Below are 23,172 nucleotides of genomic sequence, written 5' to 3' on the forward strand. Positions count from 1 at the left end.
AAAAAAAAGGAATGTAAGCTACTAATTTTTATATTGATTTCATGTTGACACGGTGACATTTGGGATATATTGGGTTAAACCAATATGTTAGTAATATTAATGTCACTTATTTCTTTTTAGTTGCTCTTAATGTGGCAACTGGAAGATTTGAAATACGTAGTGGATTGCACAGTGTTTCTATTGGACAGTGCTGAATTAGAAAGACCTGATGAAATTCAGTTTTGCTTTCTTGGCAAATGTATGTTACAGGTTGTGTTGGGTGTGTCTAGCTGGAAGCACATAATGTCAGACTCTTTGGGATGTTAGTAGCGGTTGATGATCAATGTTTGAACTTACTTACTACTTAGGGTTTGCAAAATATTGACACTTTAATTCTTTACTTTCTTTTGTAATTCTACCTTATCTGCTTTTTGGTCCCTCAGTGGTGCAGCTCAGTAGGGAAGGCGAGATCAGTATTTGATTCTTCCCCTTTATTAGTTCTCAAAATTATCAGTTGACTCACAAGACTTTGATAGACTACAAATATTTAGCGGTGCTTCTTTTTATGTGCTTCTTAGAGAGATCTACTAAGCTTACATAGGAATGAAGATGCAGGTTTGTAAGGAAATTGAATACTATCTGATCCCAAACTGAGATAATAAGTGGAAGTGCTCACGAAAGTCAAGGTCACGAAAGACAAAGACTGAGGAACTGCTCCAGAATAAAGGAGAACAGAGAGACATGACAACAGTTAAATGCAACTTGTGATCCTGGACTAGATCCCAGATGAGGAAAAACAAAATTTTCCCTTTTTCCTCTAAAGGACATCAGTGGGACAACTGGTGATGTTTGAATAAAGTTTGTAGATTAGATGATAGCTACTTTTCTGATTTTGATAATTGTACAGTGGTCATACAAGAAAATATCCTCATTTTATAGGAGATGTACACTGAATTATTCAAGGGTAAAGGGAAATTCTATCTGCAATGAATTCTCAAATCATTAAGAAAAAATATATAGAGAGAGAAATGATAAAGCAAATGTGGAAACATTTGGGTGATTTGAGTGAGATGTATACAGGAATTCTTTGTACTATTTTTACAGTTTTCTGTGACTCTGAAATTACTGTAAAAAAAGTTAATAAACTAAAATGATGCCTATGAATTAAAAAAAAATCCCATCTGTTCTCAGGAAACCTGGGTGGCTCAGTCAGTTAAGCATCCAATTCTTGGTTTCAACTCAGGTCACGATCCCACGGTTCATGAGTTTGAGCCCCATATCAGGCTCTGAGCTGCCAGTGTGGAGCCTGCTTGGGATTCTCTCTCTCCCTCTCTCTGTCTCTGCCCCTTCCCTGCATGCTCTCTCATTCTCTCAGAATAAATAAATAAACATTTTTTTTAACTAAAAAAAAAAAAATCCCGTCTGTTCTCATTGTGAACTTATAAATAGATTGATATCAATTTGGACTCAAAACCATATTAAAAAGTGCTTTGCAAATTTGAGAGGGCCTGTGTGAAGAACAAGAGAGTAGTTAAAAACGGTTCCAAGAAGAGTCGTGTAGTAGGCGTCGTATGTGTCCACAAGTTCTTTGACATTCCTTTCAAGAGCTGGAGGTCACGTGCCCTCTTCTTGGGAATGTGAGTTGGACTTGGTGACTTGCTTCTAATGAATAGAATGGTGGAAGTGGTGTGTCACTTCTAAGACCGGGTCGTACACGACACTGTGCTTGCAGAAGTACTCTGTCCTGGATCCCTGTCTCTGGGGGAATCCAGCTGCCATGGTCTGAACTACTCAGCAGCCCTGGGGAAAGGCCCACATAAGGTGGAACTGAGGCCTCCTCTCAACAACCACGTGAGTGTGCCATCTTGGAAATGGATCCTCCAGCTCCAGTCCAGCCTTCAGATGGTCCAGTCCTGGCCAACAGCTTGGCTGCAACCTCCTGAGAGACTCTGAGCCACAACCACTTACTTAAGTGACTCCTGAATTCCTGACCTGCAGAAATCGTGAGGGAATAAAGGTTTGTTGGTCAAGCTACTATTATGCAGCAATAGATTGCTAATACAATTTCATATCTTAAGCATCTTGAAATCATGCTGTCTGGACAGCTGCTTACATTTAAAACTCATGTTTTCCACCAGATTCTGATATAATCTGTCAATGAGAGTAGATGTAGAGAGGAACACTGCCAAGACACGACCATATCTGCATTGTTATTTTGGAAACCAGTATTGAGATTATGGTACTTATGCAGAAGTCATCAGGAAATAGCTAAACTAAAATACAAGTTTTTGGTGGCTGACTGGAACTCATAGAGAAGAGAGCTAAAGAAATGAGTTAAAATGTAAATAAGACATGAAGTTGAGAATAAAATCATGTTATGAAATTGGGTTTACCTTCAAAAAGAATGAAATCTTGCCATTTGCAATGATGTGGATGGAGATAGAATAAGATAAGTCAATCAGAGAAAGAGAAATAGCATATGATTTCACTCATATGTGGAATTTAAGAAACAAGACAGATGTGGGGTGCCTGAATGGCTCAGTCAGTTAAGCATCCGACTTCAGCTCAGGTCATCTTGCAGTTCGTGGGTTTGAGCCCCACATCGGGCTCTGTGCTGACAGCTCAGAGCCTGGAGCCTGGAGTCTGCTTGGGATTCTGTGCCTCCCTCTCCCTGTGCCCCTCCCCCACCTGTGCGCGCGCGCGCGCGCTCTCTCTCTCTCTCTCCAAAATAAATAAACATTAAAAAAAAGAAAAAAGACAGATGAACACATGGGAAGTGGGGTAAGAGAGGAGAGGAAAACAAACCACAAGAGACTTAACGATAGAGAACAAACTGAGAATTGATGGAGGGAGGTGGGTGGGAGATGGGCTAGATGGGTGATGGGTACTAAGAATGGAGCTTGTGATGAGCACTGGGTGTTGTATGTAAGTGAGGAACCACTGGATTCTATTTCCGAGACCGATATTGCACTGTATGTTAACTAAAATTTATCTTTTAATTTTTATTTATTTTTTATTTTTTTAATATGAAATTTATTGTCAAATTGGTTTCCATACAACACCCAGTGCTCATCTCAAAAGATGCCCTCCTCAATACCCATCACTCACCCTCCCCTCCCTCCCACCCCCCATCAACCCTCAAACTAAAATTTAAATACATAAAAAAAGAAAGTAGGTTTACTTTTTTATTTTTTTAAACATTTTTCTCTTTTTTAAAAAAAACTTTTAATGTTTTATTTATTTTTGAGACAGAACGTGAACGGGGGAGGGTCAGAGAGAGAGAGGGAGACACAGAATCTGAAACAGGCTCTAGGCTCTGAGCTGTCAGCACAGAGCCTGACACAGGGCTTGAACTCACGAACCGCAAGATCATGAGCTGAAGTCGGACACTTAACCGACTGAGCCACCCAGGCGCGCTGGAAGTAGGTTTAAACTAAGAGGGGATTTAGTGGCAAAGGAAACAGAAGCCTCTCATGAAAGGAAATCTTACAAGGATACTTTTCCATCGTAATTCTAGTACTTTCTGGTAATTCTGATTTCTCCCTTGATTGAATTCAATTATTTATTGAGCACCAGATGATTAAGATGTGCTCCTTGTCCTCAAAATGCTACTTGGAAACATCTTTGACTGGGAGAAAGCTTGTTTCAGGCTCATTGTCTTTATTTCCTTTGTTGGTTTCTATGGTTCTATATTTGAGAAACCGTTTTCTTATTTAAAATTTATCTCCAGAGAGAAGGGGAATTATGCTTCACAGAACAGATATCGCTATGGATGTAAATCAGTTAGCTGGAATTGTGGTTTATGTACCCACTCTCACCTATGGGATGCAATACCTCCAATGAAGTGATAAACACATTCTGGCCTTGCAATGCTGAGACTCAGATCCTAGATGATCCAGTAGTCACATCAACTTAGTCAAAGTAGAAAGGGCAGGAAACAACAATGAAGAGTGAGGCCATAATCCATATTCACCATAAAAGGAGTCTGTTTGCTGCTGGAAAAGTGGTCTTTGTTTATGGAGGATAAGACTATACATACTCCACTGAGAGCACTTAAATATTTACAGATCAACTTGTGATGCACATGCTTTTTCCCATGAGATGTGAGTCATATTACTCTCTGATGTAAAATACTGTCTCAGGTTGGGTTCTCTGGGTGCAGAAACTGAGATGGGGATTCTTGTGTAAGTGCCTCATTGAGGGACAGCTCTAAGGAGAAGGGCAGTGAAGGAAGCAGAGTGGGACTGGAGAAGGAGGGAAGCAAGGAATCAGTCTCAGCTGAAGACTTGCTTCAGTCTGATCCCACAGGCACTATGGAGCATAATTTGTACCACAGAGGTGGTCTCACCTTGGAGCAAAGGGCTGGCCTTTTATACTTCTGCCACTCAGCCATTGGCTACAGGTTGGTCCGTGGGGGGTGTGGAGGTATAACCTCCCTGAGGTGGCTCCAGATTGGCAGAGGGGAAGTTTCCAAAGAAGGGAGCAGCTGTGAGCCATTAACAGACAACACTCCCTGATAGGTGCATTGCCTGGTGATGGGAATGTTGGCAGTGAACCAATAGTGTCTACAATAGGTTTGAAATTTTTATATGTTGTTATGTCAGAATCTGGGTAGATGTCCCCCAAACACATTTCTTCTTCCTGGCTATATATGTTGACTACATTTCCCAGGCTCCCTTGCAGTTTGCTGCAGTCACGTGATTCAGTTGTAACCAATGGAAAGCAGGGAGAAGTGATATGGGATACCTCTGGCCTTGGCCCATAAAACCCCTGTGCAAGCAATCTTCCATGCTCTCTTTCCAGCTCTGTTGAGCTCTCTCTTTATTTTTATAACTGCTAGATGCAGAGCATCTAGTGGAAGACTAAGAGGTTGCATGGGGTAGAGGACTTTCTAGATAGTGTGCTTGAATGAACATGAAGAGAACCATCTGCACAGACCCTTGTTGGACTGTGACTGGAGCAAGACGCAAATCATTATTATGTTAACCCACTGAGACTTTTCAGGTTGTTTGTTTCAGTAGTTAGCCTGCCGAGACTCATTTTATGAACGCTCTATTTTTCAGAAACCTGAATAGCTTCTGAAAATTTTATTTTCAGAATGCTATCAGTCTTATCAGTAATAATCCTTGCTCAAATCTGTGATGACTGAAGTGCTGAAGAACTAAAGTAAGATTTTTTTACTTATTCCTTCAAGCCTAGAAGAAAGTTCTGACAGTATGTTTGAGTACTATGGGTGATTTTAAAAAGTACCATAAAAATATATGGCTAGGATAATTATTATCCAAAATCCTGTTCAGGGAAACCAAGCAGGAAGCTGCCTTCTCAAGGTTAGACAGCTTGCTATTGTTAACAAGTAGTCAGAACTGTTGGCTGCAGTTTGTCTGACATAATTATTGGACTTACTCAGCGCACAGCAAGCTTTTTAATGTTTCTGTTCAGCCATTCTCAGGGCTACCATGGAGAGAGGCAGACTGCTTACCTAAGAGGCTAACAGGGCTACTAAGAACAGGCTGTTTGTTGCTTGAGAACATCCACCTTCTCAATTTGTCAAGCTTTTCTTCAGAGGATCGAGTTGGTATAGGAAGGAAGAGGGCACATTTCAACCCCCCTGCCCCCTGCCACATACACATAAGGGTGGATATAGGATATAATTTCATCAATGTTCAAAACTGGTTTGTGGGAGACAATAAGTTGCAAGATTTCATTGTCATTAGTAGATGGCAAAGCATACAGGGGGCTGAGTACCCCCAACTGCTCTCTTTTTCTAGGAGTGTAGAATGAATTGGGTGAGGTCCATGTGGCCCACATCAGCTTTACTGTTGCTGGAATTGGATTGGAAATTCAGACTGTTTTGTGGTGACAATCAGGCTTCTTACTTGCCCTGTCTCCATCCTTCTCCATCTTTGAGAGAGTCTACAAAACAGACCTACACCTGGGAAGCCGCAAGGACACTGCTGTCTTAAGCCCAACAGGTCCTGCAGGTGGGAAAAGAGAGTGGCCCCAAAATAGGGGCCATGTGAAATCAGGGGTAGAGTGGAGTCCTCTCTGAGGGCCACAGAATTCAAGGGTGTTGGTGGAGGGGAGAGAGGTTGAAAGAGAGAGAGGGGGTGGGGGAAGAGAGAAACAGAGAGATAGAGGGAGATAAAGACAGAGAGACAGGAACAGAGAGAGACATTGTTACAAATCAGGAATGATCAATTTCTTCTCCCTTCCATCACTTCTTCCTTAGAGAAGAGTAAATGAGAGGAGCTGGGAAAAGCGCCAAGGTTACTTCATCATACTCCCTCCTGGGGAGTAGAGAGGAAACTTTCTCAGGAAAAAATGCGGCCAGGGGAATAGGATTCCCTCTCACACTGTCAAAGACCTTTCTTCACTTCCAGCGGGGGGAAAAAATCCAAGTGATTATTTAGTGTTTACATTGGTCATTCCCTCACTAATCAATTTTTAAAGCTCACAATCTTTGAAATACAATCTCAAGAAGCTCAGTATCATTCATGAAAGTTCTGAAGTTCAGAGAAGCCAATTAGAAGTCTATATTCTCCCCTGCCCAGGTAACCTGTAAATTGGCTGTAGGTATAAGAAAATATCAGGTCTCAAAAATCAAAAAACAAAGGAAAAGAAAAGAAAATATTACATTTCCATATTTTAAAACAGGAATCAGCAATTTTTTCCTGTAAAGGTCCGGAGACCTTAGGCAATGACTCAACTCTGCCATTTTAGTTTGAAAACAGCCGTAGACAAGTAAATGAATGGGCCTGGCTGTGTTCCAGTAAAACTTTGCTTATGAATACCGAAATGTGAACTTCATATAATTTTCACATGTCCTGAAATATTCAGTATACAGAAAGCACTATTTTTCAACCATTAAAAAATGTACAACATGGGGTTCCTGGCTGGCTCAGTCGGTAGAGCAGGCAATTCTTTTTTTTTTTTTTTTGTAATTTTTTTAATGTTTATTTATTTTTGAGAGACAGCACACGAGTTGGGAAGGGGCAGAGAGAGAGAGAGGGAGACACAGAATCCGAAGCAGTCCTCAGGCTCCTAGCTGTCAGCACAGAGCCCGACTCGGGGCTTGAACTCACAGACCGTGAGATCATGACCTGAGCCAAAGTCAGACGTTTAACTGACTGAGCCACCCAGGCGCCCAGAGCAAGCAACTCTTGATCATGGGGTCGTGGGTTCGAGCCCCATGTATAGCATAGAGTTTACTTAAGATAAAAAAAAAAAAGTACAACCCATTCTTAGCTTGTGAGACATCCAAAACCAAGTAACTGGTCCTAGTTTTCCAACCCCTGCTTTAGAAAACTCTTCCCTACAGTGGTACCTGTCTGACTCAGTCAGTAAATCATGTGACTCACCATCTCAGGGTCCTGGGTTCAAGCCCCAGGTTGGGCTGGAGCCTACTTAAAAACACACACAAAAAACCTCTTCCCTACAGGTAACCAGTACCTTGTTCTGAGTTTGTTCAGTTGCCATCTGCATGCACGGCACCGATGCTGGATTTAAAAGGAAAAAACCAAAACTTAAAGACTATCTTTTGGCTATTCCTGAATATAGAGTTGACCCTTGAACAACACAGGTTTGAACTGCAAGGGTCCACTTGTATGTGGATTTTTTTCCCCATAAATACAGTACAGTATTGTAAATGTATTCTCATCATTTTCTTAATAACACTTTCTTTTCTCTAGGTTATTGTAAGAATATGGTATGTAATTCATATACATATGTGAAATATACATATACATGTATACAAATATACAATACATATACGTATAGGAAATATATGTTTATCAACTGTGTTTGCTCTCAGTCAGGCTTCTGGTCCACGGTAGGCTATTAGTTAAGTTTCCGGAGAGTCAAAAGTTATACATGGATTTTCAACAGCGCAGGGGTGGACACCCCTAGCGCCTGCCTTTTTTAAGGGTCAACTATATTATCACTCTGGCTTTTCTAGCCAGGATGGACCCCAAACAAGTAAGTTTAGAACTGAACAAACTGTAAAGAAATTCTCTTCTAAAACGTCCTTGTTTACAGTCAGCCTTTAAGGGATATGAGTGTTTCTTATCTGTGTTTACTCTGAAGTTTGATAACTATTTCTTTTATTCAAAAATCTGTTGCAGATATAAAGTACAGTACTTGGCATTCCTTAGATATTAAAACATTTAAAAAATGCCATCCCCCCCCCTCCCGCGTCCTGGGTTTAAACGTTACTGCCGTCGGGTCACTTCTGGCTGTGCCTCTGGTCCTCTGTGGAGCAGCTTTCCACGGGCATCCCGGAGCCCCAGAGCGGCTGCCCCCCGCTGGCCGACCCAGCCGTGGGCCCAAACACCCGTGTCTTTCCGGGCGCCAATCCTCTGGGGCTCCTCCCTCTCCTGCGAGCCTCCCTCTTGGTCCGTCCTTTCGCCTTTCCCAGTCCCACCGATTCGTCAACATCCCTCTGGGCGCCCTCTTCATCAAACCTTCCTTGGCTGGGCTCTGGCTCCTCTATTTTCTCTCTTCTCTAAACTCTCACGGCACTTAGCACGGGGTGCACGATTTAGCACTTAATTATATATTGTCTTTTATTGTTTTTATTTGTTGTGTTAGTTTTCTCTTTTCCAGGGAAGCAGCAGACTCCTTGAAAGGAACACATGTTGTATATATATATTTTTTTAATCACTCACAATACTCCAGCAGGGATACAGTTAATACTTCCTGTTCTACCAGTAAGTGTTGTTTGATGGATAGGCACAGATGTAAGACTTTCCAGGCATTTCTGCAGGATCTGTGGTGCTGATGAATATCTGTCAAATTTATTCAACTGAGTTGAGTAATGAAGAGCAGCTCCGAATCTAGTATTCAGTGGTAAATCACACCATCTCTGTATCCATTTTCTCATCTGCAAAATGAAGATGAAAATGTTTTCCCAACCTACCTCAGAGAGTTACCGTGAGGCTTAAAGGAGATAATGTAGCTTTGCACTATATGAATGTCAGGTATTATTATACCTCACATTACGGTTGTGGAAAATATAGTGGTGGTGAGATTTTGAAATGGAAATTCCCCATGTAAATTATTAGTCTTTGCTGCTCCTTACTTACCTACCCTTTCTATACCCTTGTCCACAAGTTTGCTGCTCTCTTAATTATCTCCCGGCAGGTCTAAAGCAAAATGTGGTATAAGGAAATCTTAGTGAAGAGATTAGAACTTCCTCCTTTTGGAGTGGATCCTCTTCTCTATTTCATTTCTTTAGATTCCAAAAGGAAAATCTTACTTTGGCAATCACTTATGAATTGATATAATTTTTCTTCTCATTTAAAAAACCCATTTATTTAAGTAAGCTCTACTCCCAACGTGGGGCTTGGACTCATGACCCCAAGATCAACAAAAGTTCTGTTCTACCAACTGAGCCAGCCAGGTGCCCCCCATAATTTTTCTTATGTATTCTCCCGCCTTCGCCATCTGCTGATTTTTTCCCATCTTCCTGTCCTTCCTCCTTATTTTAGTTGAACAAAATATCAAAGTATATTTGTTATCATGAGTACTATTTCTTGAGATCGGTATTTTTTAAAGTTTATTTATTTATTTTGAGAGAGAGAGAGAGAAAGAGAGAGAGAGAGAGAAAATCAGCAGGGGAGGGGCAGAGAGAAGAGTGGGGGACAGAGGATCCAAAGCGGGCTCTGCGCTGACAGCAGAGAGCCCAATGCGGCTTGAACTTGGACCGGTGAGATCATTACCTGAGTGGAAGTCAGAGGCTTAACTGACAGAGTCACTCAGGCGCCCCTCTTGAGATCGTTTTTTGTTTTGTTTTGTTTTGTTTTTTTAACGTTTATTTATTTTTGAGACAGAGAGAGACAGAGCACGAACGGGGGAGGGGCAGAGAGAGAGGGAGACGCAGAATCTGAAACAGGCTCCAGGCTCTGAGCGGTCAGCACAGAGCCTGACGCGGGGCTTGAACTCACAGACCGCGAGATCATAACCTGAGCCGAAGTCGGACGCTTAACCGACTGAGACACCCAGGCGCCCCTCGTTTTTTGTTTTTAATTAAAATGATTTGGGGTGAAAGTTTTATATACCTCTTTAGTAAATTCTAAAATATATTTTTTATTAGTGCTTAACCCTGGACTCATTTTTTTTTCTTTGGGTTAGTGTTTCCCAGTGCGGCTTTATATATATATATATATATATATATATATATATACACACACACACACACACACACACATACATATACATATATATGTATCCATATGTATCCATATGTATACAAAAATATATGCATATAGTATATGCATATTATGTATATGTATATATATACATTTGTGTGTATATGTATATTTACCACTAACTGATGCTATTCCTTTTTAAGACTCAACTCCAGGTTTGAGCCATGCCTGAGAAAGTGGCCTAACCTCATCACCGTGAAAACCATGGGGAGTCACTGGGATCCAGTTCGGATGGAGATCTCTGTCCTCCAGCTTTTCAGGACTCAAGCACCGCTGCTATGAAAAAAGGGAAGCTTAATTTCTAATGCCTTCTCCCTTTTCTGCGAAGGGCGCCGCACCTGCTCCAGCATTCTAGGGAGAAATCACAGTTTTCTCCGCCCCCTGACAAGCGCCATACTCCAGGTGGGTTTAGATGTCTCCCTTCCCAGCCGGGGCGGAGAGCCAAAGGCACCTCTCCCAGGCTGGGTGGGCGCGCCAGGGACTGGCCCCCGCCCTCCGGGCCTGGGGAGTGCGGGCGGGGCAGGTGACCCGCCGCGAGGAGGGCGGCCCGCGGAGTTAGTTACCTGGCGGGGCGCGGGGCGGGGCGGACAGCGGGGGCGGGGCCGGGGTGCGATCCCAGGCTACGATTGGTCCGTCCCGCGCCTGTCTCCATGTGCCGCGCGGCGGAGGCACAACATTCAAGTCCGGGGGCGGGGCCGGCGCGCGCCGGGAGGAAACGGCAGCGCGGCAGCTGCGGGGCGTGGGGGCGGTGGCGGCGGCGGCGGCCAAGGCCGAGACCGAGGCGGCGGAGACTGAGGCGAAGGCGGCGGTTGCTTAGCCGGTGACGGTGCTCCCCCGGACCCCCTTCCAGGCCCCATGGAGGCGGCGGCGGGCGGGGGCTGCGGCTCTGGGCCGCCTCTGCTGCTGAGCGAGGGCGAGCAGCAGTGCTACTCCGAGCTCTTCGCGCGTTGCGCCGCCGCCGGCGCCGCAGGCGGGGGCCCCGGGTCCGGGCCCCCTGAGGCCGCCAGAGCCGTCCCCAGCGCGGCCACCGCAGCCGCGGGCCCTGTGGCCGACCTGTTCCGGGCGTCACAGCTGCCCGCCGAGACGTTGCACCAGGTAAGTCCCCGCTCCTCTTGCCACTGACGGTCTGTGGGGACCATTTCTGTGGGGACAAGGGGGCGGGGTGGGGCGATGGGGCTGCCCAGGGACCTGGACGCCTCGGCCAGGTCGAAGTCGGGGATGGTGGCGACGCCCTTGTCCCCCAGGGAACACACTAGCCTCCTCCTCAGCTCAGGAGTGCTGGGTGCGCTCCCCGTCTTCTTCTCCTGAGACAGACACTCCTTCCCCTCCCCCGGCCATTGCTGGGGCTCTGCAGCCGCCCAGACCCAAAGTTTGCCTTGTTCTGGAAGTGGTGTTTGTTTTGGCTGGTGTTTGGTTTAACCTCTGCTCGCTGTTCCTGCTTTTCCCTCTGCTGGGTGAGTGGAAAGGGGTAGGCGCCCGGGGTGCCTTGCTGGGATTTGAACTTGAAGTGTGTGTGTGTGTGTGTGTGTGTGTATGTGTATGTATGTATGTATGTATGTATGTATGTATGTATGTATGTAGAGCAGGGGGCCCAGAACTGAATGTTGTTCGCCTTCTATACATGTAAACGTATACTCATCTATATGTATTTGCTTACTAACGTATTTCTGAATTTTGGTATTAAACTGGAAAGCCTTAATAAGTTGCAGAGCAGGGACAAAGGGCTGCAAGAGGACGTTTGTCAAGGCAAAGCCAAGCTTACTGTTTAGGGCTAGAGATGGACCCCAGATGTCCACCATGGGGGACAGCTGTAGTTTCCCATCTTACTACTTGGACTTGAAATAGAACTGGAAAGTAATGTGTATCATAGCTACCTCCTTTTGACTGCTCTATACCTGGAAAAGGAGGAGGGGATAGTCCACAGCAGATGCTTTATTTTGTGCTTTGCTTGGAGAAGGACTACTTGGTAAGCATTACCTTTTGATGTCACCAGGTTTTCACAGTAAGATTCTTAATATCAAGCCTCAAACGTGAATTGAAGCTTTTTAAAATTATTTTTTTTAAGTTTTTAATTCCAGTAGTTAACATACAGCGTTAAATTAGTTTCATGTGTACAATATAGTAATTCAACACTTCCATACATCACCCTGTGCTCTTCAGGACAAGTGCACTCCTTAATCCCCATCACCTATTTCACCCCATCCCCCAACCCCCTCCCCTCTGTTTGTTTTCTATAATTTAGAGTCTGTTTCTTGATTTCTCTCTCCTTTTCCCCTTTGCTCATTTGTTTTGTTTCTTAAATTCCACATATGAGTGAAATCATATGGCATTTTTCTTTCACTTATTTCACTTAGCATTATACTCTCAAATGGAAAGATTTTATTCCTTTTTATGACAGTACGTTATATCTGTATCTCACATCTTCTTTATCCATTCATCAACTGAGGGACACTTGGGCTGCTTCCATATCTTGGCTGTTGTAAAGAATGCTGCTATAAACATTAGGGTGCATGGAAACGAAGCTTTTCTTAAAAGCAGTAGTTAGTATGAAAGTTAACATCGATTGAATATTTAGAGTGGGGAGTGGTATTTTAGAATCTAGTTCCACAGGATTAGTGAGGGTTTTATGGTTCACTTGCAATATCACTGTGTTTGTAAGGTTTGTTTTGTGCTTTATACTACTGGAGCATACATATGCCTATATGTTTGTGAGCATAACTTTAGCCATTCTGTAATCTTTGACCTTTTAGAGGGGATTTCTGAAAATGTAATTAGTATTCATAGAACTTAGCATGGCTGTTTATGCCTTAAAGAAGTTCTTGATTAGGGGCACCTGGGTGGTTCAGTTGGTTAAGTATTGGACCCTTGGTTTCGGCTCAGGTCATGATCTTACTGTGAGTTCAAGCCTCGTGTCAGGCTCCGGACTGACAGCATGGAGTCTGCTTTGGATTCTCTCTCTCCCTCTCTCTGTCTCAAAAAAACAAACCAGGGGCGCCTGGGTGGCGCAGTTGGTTAAGCGTCCGACTTCAGCCAGGTCACGATCTCGCGGTCCGGGAGTTCGAGCCCCGAGTCAGGCTCTGGGCTGATGGCTTGGAGCCTGGAGCCTGTTTCTGATTCTGTGTCTCCCTCTCTCTCTGCCCCTCCCCCGTTCATGCTCTGTCTCTCTCTGTCCCAAAAATAAATAAACGTTGAAAAAAAAAAAAACAAAAAACCTTAAAAAAAAGTCATTGATATGCAGAAAGTTTTGCAGTTACCATTCCATGGTTGAGCTGAACTAGGTAGACAAAAAGTGTATTAAAACACAAACCATGGCCATTACCTGTGGCCCTCAGAATATTCCCAAGCATATAAATATATTCAATGCTGTTACAGCTTCTTAACTGAAAAAGGAATAAGTGATTGAGTCCATACAGCAAATAAATGACAGCAGGGCATCTGTTAAGGCTTATTTTGTAGTCAGTAATCCATGGAATGTGGTAAAAGAAGGTGGGCATGTTAAATGTGAATGCGTTGGTTTACCGCTCCTAAGGAATTGGGGAGGAGGCTTTCCTGGTGTTAGAATCCATGTTCCCTTGAGGTATATATGATTTAGAAAGAACCCAAGGCACAGTGCATTTGCATGAACGAGGTTATATTCTTTTTTTAAAAAAATTTTTTTAATGTTTATTTATTCTTGAGAGAGAGATCTAATGAATGCCAAACGGGTGAGGGACAGAGAGAGAGGGAGGGAGGCGCAGAATCTCAAGCAGTCTCCAGGCTCTGAAGTGTCAGCACAGAGCCCGATGCGGGGCTTGAACCCACGAACCGTGAGATCATGACCCGAGCTGAAGTCAGATATTTATCTGACTGAGCCACCCAGGCGCCCCATGAGGTTATATTCTTGATGTCTTCTGGTTGCAGAAGACTGTTTCAGATATTGGCAAAGGGGGAGAGGCCTAGAAGTTTTCTTGCAGTAAATTTCTCAGAGCTTTAAGCTCTCTTATTCAGCTCAGCAAAACAAAATACATCTTCCCCATTAACCTAACAATTGCAATTATCCAGTATTATTCATACAGGTGAAAATTAACATCAAAGGCATCCTGGACAGGGAAATGTAATCAGAGAGATTCAAACAAAGCTAGCAGCCAGTAGCCACCTAATTTTTACCAACCATTTTGGTGGGGTGGGGTGTGGTGTGGCATGGCATGTCATATCTTGATGTGTGTGTGCGCGCGTGTGTGCTCCATTTAACTCAATTTGCATTTCCCCATGAGTGTATTAGCCATTCTTTAAAACAAATGTGGATGTTTTTAGCCTTTCCCTTAAACAGGAACTTGTAAGTTCAGAATTAAGTGGACCAACAGGTATAACTGCTCAAATCATGGCGCTACCATCCCTGGTAGTTTCTATGGTAACAGCCAGATTATTATTTTTTGAATAAGCATACAATTAAGATTACCATAATGAGGGGCGCCTGGGTGGCTCAGTTGGATAAGCGGTTAAGCATCTGACTCTTGATTTCATCTCAGGTCATGATCTCATGGGTTCCTGAGTTCAAGCCCCATGTCAGTTTCTGCACTGATGGCTCGAAGCCTGCTTGGGATTCTGTCTCTCCCTCTCTGTGCCCCTCCCTGCCTAGTGTTTTTGTTTTTTTTTCCTTCTTTCTCTCAAAATAAATAAACTTAAAAAAATTGCCATAATGTTTCAGGCAGGGTGTAAGTCTTACCCGGAGTAAGTGTTTTTCAGAAATACTTAATTTTTTACTGGGCGCCTGGGTGGCTTAGTCGGTTAATTGTCCAACTTCAGCTCAGGTCACGATCTCACAGTTCATGAGTTTGAGCCCCACGTTGGGCTCTGTGCTGATAGCTGAGAGCCTGGAGCCTGTTTCCTATTCTGTGTCTCCCCCTCTCTTTGCCCCTCCCCTGCTCACACTCTGTCTCTCTCTGTGTCTCAAAAATAAGTGTTAAATTTTTTTTAAATACTTAATTTTGTAAAGTAAAAATAAACTATACCTGTTACTTGTCATGGAAGTGAGTTATCTTAGGGATTTTTTTTTTCTGTTGAAATATATATATATATATATATATATATATAAATTTTTTTCAGAGCAGTTTTAGGTTCACAGCAAAATTGTGGGGAAGGCACAGAGAATTCCCATATATCACCTTCTAGCACACGTGCACAGCCTCCCCCATTATCAACATCCCTCACCAGGTTGGTATGTTTGTTATAATCGACATTGAGATACCATTATTGCCCAAAGTCCATCGTTTGCATTAAGGTTTGCTCTGGGTGTTGTACATTCTGTGTTAAAAAAAATATATATATATATATATTTATTGGGGTGCCTGGGTGACTCAGTCGGTTGAGCATCTGACTTCAGCTCAGGTCATGATCTCATGGTTTGCAGGTTCGAGCCCCATGTTGGATTTTGTGCTGGCAGCATGGGGGCCTGCTTTGGATTCTCTGTCTTCCTCTCTCTCTGCCCCTACCCCACTTGTATTCTCTATCTCTCAAAAATAAATAAACATAAAAAATTACTAAAAATATATATTTATTAAGACTTAATTTTTTAGAACAGTTTTAGTTTCATAGCAAAATTGAGGGAAAGGTACATAGTGTTTCCATATACACCCTGGCCACACACATACTGCCTCCCCCATTAGGAATACTCCCCTCCAGAGTAGTACATTTGTTACAGTTGGTGAGCCTACATTGACATATCAATAATCAACTAGAGTCCATAGTTTACATTATGGTTCACTCGTGGTGTTGAACATAGTATGGGTTTGGACAAATGTATAATGACACGAGTGTGTACAGAATAGTTTCACTGCCCTAAAAATCCTCTTTGCTCTGCCTAGTCATCCCTTCCTTTTATGCCCAACCCCAGGCAGCCACTGGTACTTTTACTGTCTCCATAGTTTTACATTTTTCAGAATGTCATATAGTTGGAAAAACACAGTATGTAATTTTTTCAGATTGGACTCTTTCATTAATAATATGCATTTAAGATTCCTCCATGTCTTTTCATAGCTTGATGGCTCATTTCTTTTTAGTACTGAATAAATACTCCATTGTCTGGATGTACCACAGTTTATCCATTCATCAACTGGAAGATGTCTTAGTTGCTTTCAAGTTTTGGCAGTTATGGATCAACTTGCTATAAATATCTGTGTGCAGGTTTTTGTGTGGACTTCAAGTTTTGAATTCCTTTGGGTAGTTACCAAGTAGTGTGATTGCTGGATCATACAGTAAGAGTATCTTTAGTTTTTTGGGAACCTGCCAAACCATCTTCTGAAATGGCTGTACCATTTTGCAATTCCTCCCAGCAATGAATGAGAGTTCATGTTGCTCCACATTCTCACCAGCATTTAATGATATCAATGGTTTTGATTTTGACTGTAGGAATGCCATGATATCTCATTGTTGTTTTAATTTGCAATTCCCTAATGACCTGATGTTGAGCATCATGTCATATGCTTATTTGCCATCTTGAATTATATTTTAATGCATTATAGTAGCCTATTTTAAAAAAGGCCTTTTGGTCTTTACTTTTAGAGTATTATTAAATTAAAAAAATGTTTATTTATTTTTGAAGGAGAGACAAAGACAGAGCATGAGTGGGGGAGGGGCAGAGAGAGATACACAGAATCCGAAGCAGGCTCCAGGCTCTGAGCTGTCAGCACAGAGCCTGATGCAGGGCTCCAACTCACAAATGGCGAGATCATGACCTGAGATGAAGTTGGATGCTTAACCGACTGAGCCACCCAGGTGCCCTTAGAGTATTTGTATTCATGTGCTGATTTATTTTAGAAGCCAGATTCCAGTACTAGTTGAAAAATGTTAGAACAAAACCCTTTAAAATTAGGAAAAGAAAATATGGCTATCTGAGTAACAGTTTTTAAGACAAAGAACTACAAATGTTAGAGTGATTGGTTTCTCACTTGGGAAGTATTTTATTGGTATTCAAAGGCCAGCATTTTACTAGAAGGTATAGGGTAGTGTGGTGGGAATCAGGTTTAGGTTTGACATGTATTTGAGTATCGATTGCACATAACTTCACAGTTCTCGGTTCTGAGGTTACAGCAATAAATCAAACACAAATCCCTGTCTTCATGGAATTTACATTCCAATGTAAATGTTTTTTATTCTTCAGTTTATTTGATTACGAGACATTTTAAAATATAACCTTTAGAGGGCACTTGGCTGGCTCAGTTGGTAGAGCATGTGACTTGATCTAGGGGTGATGAGTTCAAGCCCCACATTGGGTGTAGAGTTGACCTAAAAAAAAAAAAAGAGGGGCATCCGGGTGGTTTAGTCAGTTAAGTGTCCATCTCTTGATTTCAGCTCAGGTTGTGATCTTGGGGTCCTGAGATCAAGCCCTGCCTTGGGCTCTGTGCATTGGACTCTGCACTGGGCATGGAGCCTGCTTGTGATTCTCTCTCCCCCTGTTCTTCTGCCCCTCTCCTCCACTCACACATGTTCTCTCTTTCAAAAAAAAAAAAAAGAAAGAAAAAAGGAAATATAACTTCTAGAAATAAAATATCTACCTTAACTAGCAAGTATTGTATTTGATGAATTTAAACTATATAGACTTATATAAACTATATAGACTTACATAAACTTATATAAACTATATATAGACTTCAATAAACTATACAGACTTATTTATAACAATTTTTAAATGTTTACTGTATTTTTGAGAGGGAGAGAGACAGAGTATGAGCAGGGGAGGAGCAGAGAGGGAGACACAGAACCCAAAGCAGGGTCCAGGCTCTGAGCTGTCAACACAGAGCCTGATGAGGGGCTTGAACCCATGAACCGTGAGATCATGACCTGGGCTGGAAGTCAGACACTCAACTGACTGAGCCACCCAGGCACCCCTATATAGGCTTATATCTTTGTTAGTATAATGTGTTAGTCTCGGGGAATGCTATGCATATTTGAAGTAGTCATAATTTGTTTTCATTTTAATGATAGTTAACTCTTTTGTTTTGAAATAGTCTGTTTTTTAAATTGGGATATAATGAACATGTAACATTATATATTAAATATCTGTTATATAAAAATGCAAGTTTCAGGTATACAATATGATTCGATATTTTTATATTTTGTGAAATGATCACCACAGTAAATCTAGATCTGTCACCACACATAGTTATAAATTTTTTTTTCGTGTGATCAGAATTTTTATGACATGCTCTCTTAGCAACTTTCAAAAATACAATATCATATTATTTATAGTCACCATTTTGTACATTACATCCCTATGACTTATTTTTTAACTGGAAGTTTGTACCTTTTGATCACTTTCACCACCCCCTCCCCCCATCTTCTGTATTTATGAATTCAGGTTTGTTTGCTTGGTTTTAGATTCCACATGTAAATGAGATTATATGGTATTTATCTTTCTCTGACTTGATAGTTAACTCTTAGACATAAAACACTGCTGATTCTGTAATACCAGGGGAAATCATTGCATTGGAAAAAAAAAGCCAATAAATAATGTCTGGTTATTTAAGCAGCTTTGATTGAGGTAAAGAAGTAAAACAAAGCTGTTAGAAGTAGGGGATTTTTAAAAAATTCCTGGGCATGGACTCAGCTTTGGGAAGAAGTCGAATTTAAAGGTTGTCTTGTAATTCATTGAAGCAACTGTTTAATCATTAAGGAAAACTGTAGGGTAAAAGACAAATTCTTGTGAACTTTTCCCCATTGTTAGACTATTAGCTAGAACTATTTTTTAAAAATGCTAATAAAGCAGTTTTCTATTTTTGCATCTTTATATCATATCCCTTTGTAACATACACTGGAAGGGGATAGAGGCCAGAATACTAAAACAGTAGCTAAGAATGTATGCTGTTTGAGATAGTAATTCTTTTTTTGTAAAAAAGAAAGAATGCCAGCAGATATAGGAAGTTCCAGAGCCAAACCATTGTTTCGTTAAAAGAGGGACATTTGCATTATAGTTGCTTGTTGACTCTTTTCTAAAAAAATACTTGAAGAGTGCAAAATTTAGAGGGTTACCCAACAAATCTATAAAACCATTCATTTAATGTGAAGGATTCCTGTGACCTCCTTCTCTGGTCCCATTCTCCTCCCTCCCAGCCCCAGAGGTTACTGTTGTCCTGAATTTGGTGTGCATGAATTGAAAAAAATGTTAATACTTTTATTATATGTGTGTATATCGTGTGTGTGTATAGTGTGTGTGTATGTCACTAAAACAATATATTGTTTTGTATGGCTTTTCAACTTAAAATTAGGAGCATCGTACTCTGTAACCTTCTGCAACTCGCTTTTCCTCTCATTGTTAGGTTTTTGGGATTCATCTTTGTTGACACATATAGCTCTAGTTAGTTTATGTGTCCTTTTAAAAAATCTTCATTACTTATTCTTGCAATGACTCATCATTATGGTGCTGTAGAGGCCTTTATGCCTAAGGAAAATAGGTGGCATTTTTATTTCTATAGAATGGCACATGACTTGGGGACTGTACTAAATGCATACAAATATTAAAAGCTTCTTTATAGGCAGTGAAATACACACTGATATTCTTTTTAAAAAAATTTTTAAAAATGTTTTTATTTATTTTTGAGACAGAGACAGAGCATGAGCAGGGGATGGGCAGAGAGAGAGGGAGACACAGAATCTGAAGCAGGATTCAGGCTCTGAGCTGTCAGCACAGAGCCCAATGAGGGACTTGAACTCACAGACTGTGAGATCATGACCTGAGCTGAAGTCGGATGCTTAACCGACTGAGCCACCCAGGTCCCTCTACACACTGATATTCTTAAATTTTTTTAATGTTTGTTTGTTTTTGAGAGAGACAGAGTGTGACTGGGGGAGGGACAGAGAGAGAAAGGGAGACACAGAATCCGAAGCAGGCTCCAGGCTCTGAGCTGTCAGCACAGAACCGGACGCGGGGCTTGAACTCAGGAGCCATGAGATCATGACCTGAGCCAAAGTCAGACGCTTAACCGACTGAGCCACCCAGGCTCCATTGTTTTTAATGTTTATTTTTGAGAGAGAGAGAACACGAGCGAGCAGGGTAGGGACCAAGAGAGAGGGAGATACAGAATCTGAAGCGGGCTCCAGGGTGTGAGCTGTCAGCACAGGGCCAGACGTGGGCCTCGAACTCATGAACGGTGAGATCATGATATGAGCTGAGTTGGTCACCCAACTGACTGAGCCATCTAGGCACCCAGGTGCCTCATTTTTAATTTTATTTTTAAAAAACGTTTGTTTATTTTGAGTGTGTGTGTGTGCGCGCGTGTGCGTGCATGAGTGGGGGAGGGGCAGAGAGAGAGAGAGAGAGAGAGAGAGAGAGAGAATCCCAAGCAGGCTCTGTGCTGTTTGCACAGAGCCTGACTCGGGGCTTGAACTCATAAACTGTGAGATCATGACCTGAGCTGAAATCAAGAGTTGGACGGATGTTCAGCCAACTGAGCCACCCAGGTACCCCTCATAGTGTTTATCTTTAAAGTAGGAACCTGGGAGTGGTCAGGCGAAGGGAACATGGAGAGGTTTAATATGGGCAGAAAAGGTATATGTGGTCTTTGGTCAAATGGCAAGACTGAATAATGGTTCCATACAATCGAGCTAGTGGCAGAGAACGTGTTTGAGACTGATTTAGAATAATTGGACAAACCAACAGGGAGATTGAAAAGGCAGCAAAGTGAAGACTAGAAATACAAGATGGGGGTGCCTGGGCTGGTTCTGTTGGTGGAGCGTGAGATTCTTGATGGTGAGGTTGTGAGTTCAAGCCTCGAGTTGGGTTAGAGATTACTTAAAAAATAATGTAAGATGGATTTGAATATTGGCCTAGTTTCACATGCATAACTGGGGACTGTCCTACTTTAAGGGTATAGAAAATTGGTTGTCAGGAAATGTTGAGTTGTTTCGTTAATTGTCAGTAACTTTTTAAAGTGGGTTTGGCTCCTTTCCAGATTTTTTTCAAAATTTCTCATTGTTTCGTAAAGGCAAGTATCTAGGGTTTTATATTTATATCATTCTGTTCTTTTTTTCCTTTTTTTTCAAGATTTGATTTTAATTTTTTTTAAATGTTTGTTTATTTTTGAGAGAGAAAGAGAGCACTAGCTGGGAAGGGGCAGAGAGGGGGTGGGGGCGGAAAATCTGAAGCAGGCTCTCTGTGCTGACAGCAGAGAGCCCAATCCAGGGCTCTAACTCATGAACTGATCATGACCTGAGCTGAAGTTGGACGCTTAACCAACTGAGCCCCCCAGGGGCCCCTACATCATTCTCTTCTTGAGTACATGGTCTTTTGGTGGACAACTAAGTCCATTTAGGCTGCTATAACAAGTATCACACAAACTATAGAACTATGAAAAATCTGTAACTGAAGATGGAATTGCTTACATAGCATGATCCAAGACCTTGTTCACTTAAAGCTCTGTTACCAGTTGATCAGTTTTGTTTTCTCTGCCTGCTATATAACAAAACTGCTAGGAGGGAAATAACATCTAACATGTATGATTGCAATATGTCATGCACTATTATAATAAATATGACTTTATCTTAAAAAAGCAAAAAACAAAACAAATACTACGGATTGGGTGGTTTATAAACCACAGAAATTTGTTGCCCAAAGTTCTGGAGGCTGGTAGTCCAAGATCAAGGTGCCAGCATGTTTGCCTTCTGGTGAGGGGTCCCTTTCCTGGTTCATGGCTGGCACCTTCTTGCAGTGTCCTCGCATGGTGGAAAGGGGTAGGGATCTCTCTGGAGCCTCTTTGATAAGTCATTAAATCCCATTCATGAGGGCTCTACCCTTATGAGCTAAGCACCTCCCAAAGGCCTTACCTCCTAATACCATCACATTGGGCATTAGGATTTCAATATATGTATTTTGTGGGGGACACACATTCAGATCGTAGCAGCAACTAACCAGCTTGGGTTGCTCAGGACTGAGGGGTTTCCTGGGGCATGGGACTCTCTGTTTTCAAAGCTGGACTGTCGCAGCCAAATTGGGATGGTTGGTCATCCTCTCTATTGGTTACTGCATTAATTATCTATTGCTCTATAATGACTTTGCATAAATTTAAATTGCACCTTAAAACAACACATATTTATTATCTCATTGTTTCTTTTGGTCAGGAGTTCTGACATGGCTTAATTGGGTCCTCAGCTCAGGATTTCACATGCTGAAATGAAGGCATTGACTGGGTGGCATTCCTTTGTGGAGCTCGGGGACATCTTCCAAGCTCATGTAGTTGTTAGTAGAATTCAGTTCCTTGTGATTTTAGGACTGAAGCTTTCAACTACCAGAGGCTGCCTGCAGTTCCCTGCCACATGACTCTTTCCACAGGCAATTCATAATATGGCTGTTGGCTTCTTTAAGGAGAGTCTCTTTCTCCGGTTGGCTTAGAGGAGTGTGATCCCTCATCGCCTTTTGGTGGACAACTTTTGTTTCTTGTTTAGAAGCAAGTCACAGGTTTTGTCTACACTGAAGGGGAGAGGATAATTCAAAAGCATAGATACCAGGAAGTGAGAATTATTGGGGGTATGTGTCACCTTAGGAATTTTGTACCTCACTTGCCTTCCAGAGTTTTCTGAAGCAGAAAATTACTCTGTTCAGCTTTTGGGGGCCTGAAAATATGGATGTTTTTGCCCAACCAGTCATTTAAAATTTCTTTATCTTTTTAAAAAACATGCATAATTCATTTTCTTATGCCAAGTAGAACTGGCAAATATATTACCTTGTCATGTATTGTCAGTTTTAGTCTTTAGGCAATTTGTTTTTCCTCTAAACTAGTAGGAGGCAGGAAAAAAAGCCAAAAAGCACATATGAATGCCCTGCATGCCCACTCCTGCCTGGAATACACGAAAGCAGGCCTGGGCCCATTTCAGGGGTCTGTGGATTTAGATGTGGAAAGGTATACATTTTTATTTGTACCAACCCCTAACTGAAACCAGGCATTTCCTTCTATTGTGTGTGCAGGCAACAAACCACAGTCATAGCCGTACCTGTGATTTCATCACCTGTAGAAATAGG

At 42.1% G+C, this 23,172-nt stretch overlaps 1 protein-coding gene across 9 annotated transcripts in view; it reads left to right on the forward strand.

Annotated features, from left to right (window-relative positions):
- Positions 1-10,901: 10,901 nt before the first annotated feature.
- REPS2 (RALBP1 associated Eps domain containing 2) overlaps positions 10,902-23,172 on the forward strand; it is a 214,598-nt gene continuing 202,327 nt past the window's right edge. For 8 of the 9 annotated variants that reach the window (XR_007148970.1, XM_047844132.1, XM_047844135.1 and 5 more), the window contains exon 1: positions 10,902-11,279. Coding sequence is in view for 7 of the 9 variants with exons in the window: in XM_047844132.1 (XP_047700088.1) it covers positions 11,040-11,279 (240 nt within the window). In the remaining 2 variants the exon portion in view is untranslated. The remainder of the gene's footprint in view (positions 11,280-23,172) is intronic. The other variant, XM_047844139.1, reaches the window with a different exon arrangement.

This window comes from Prionailurus viverrinus, chromosome X (assembly GCF_022837055.1).
Source record: "Prionailurus viverrinus isolate Anna chromosome X, UM_Priviv_1.0, whole genome shotgun sequence".
Lineage (NCBI taxonomy): Eukaryota > Metazoa > Chordata > Mammalia > Carnivora > Felidae > Prionailurus > Prionailurus viverrinus.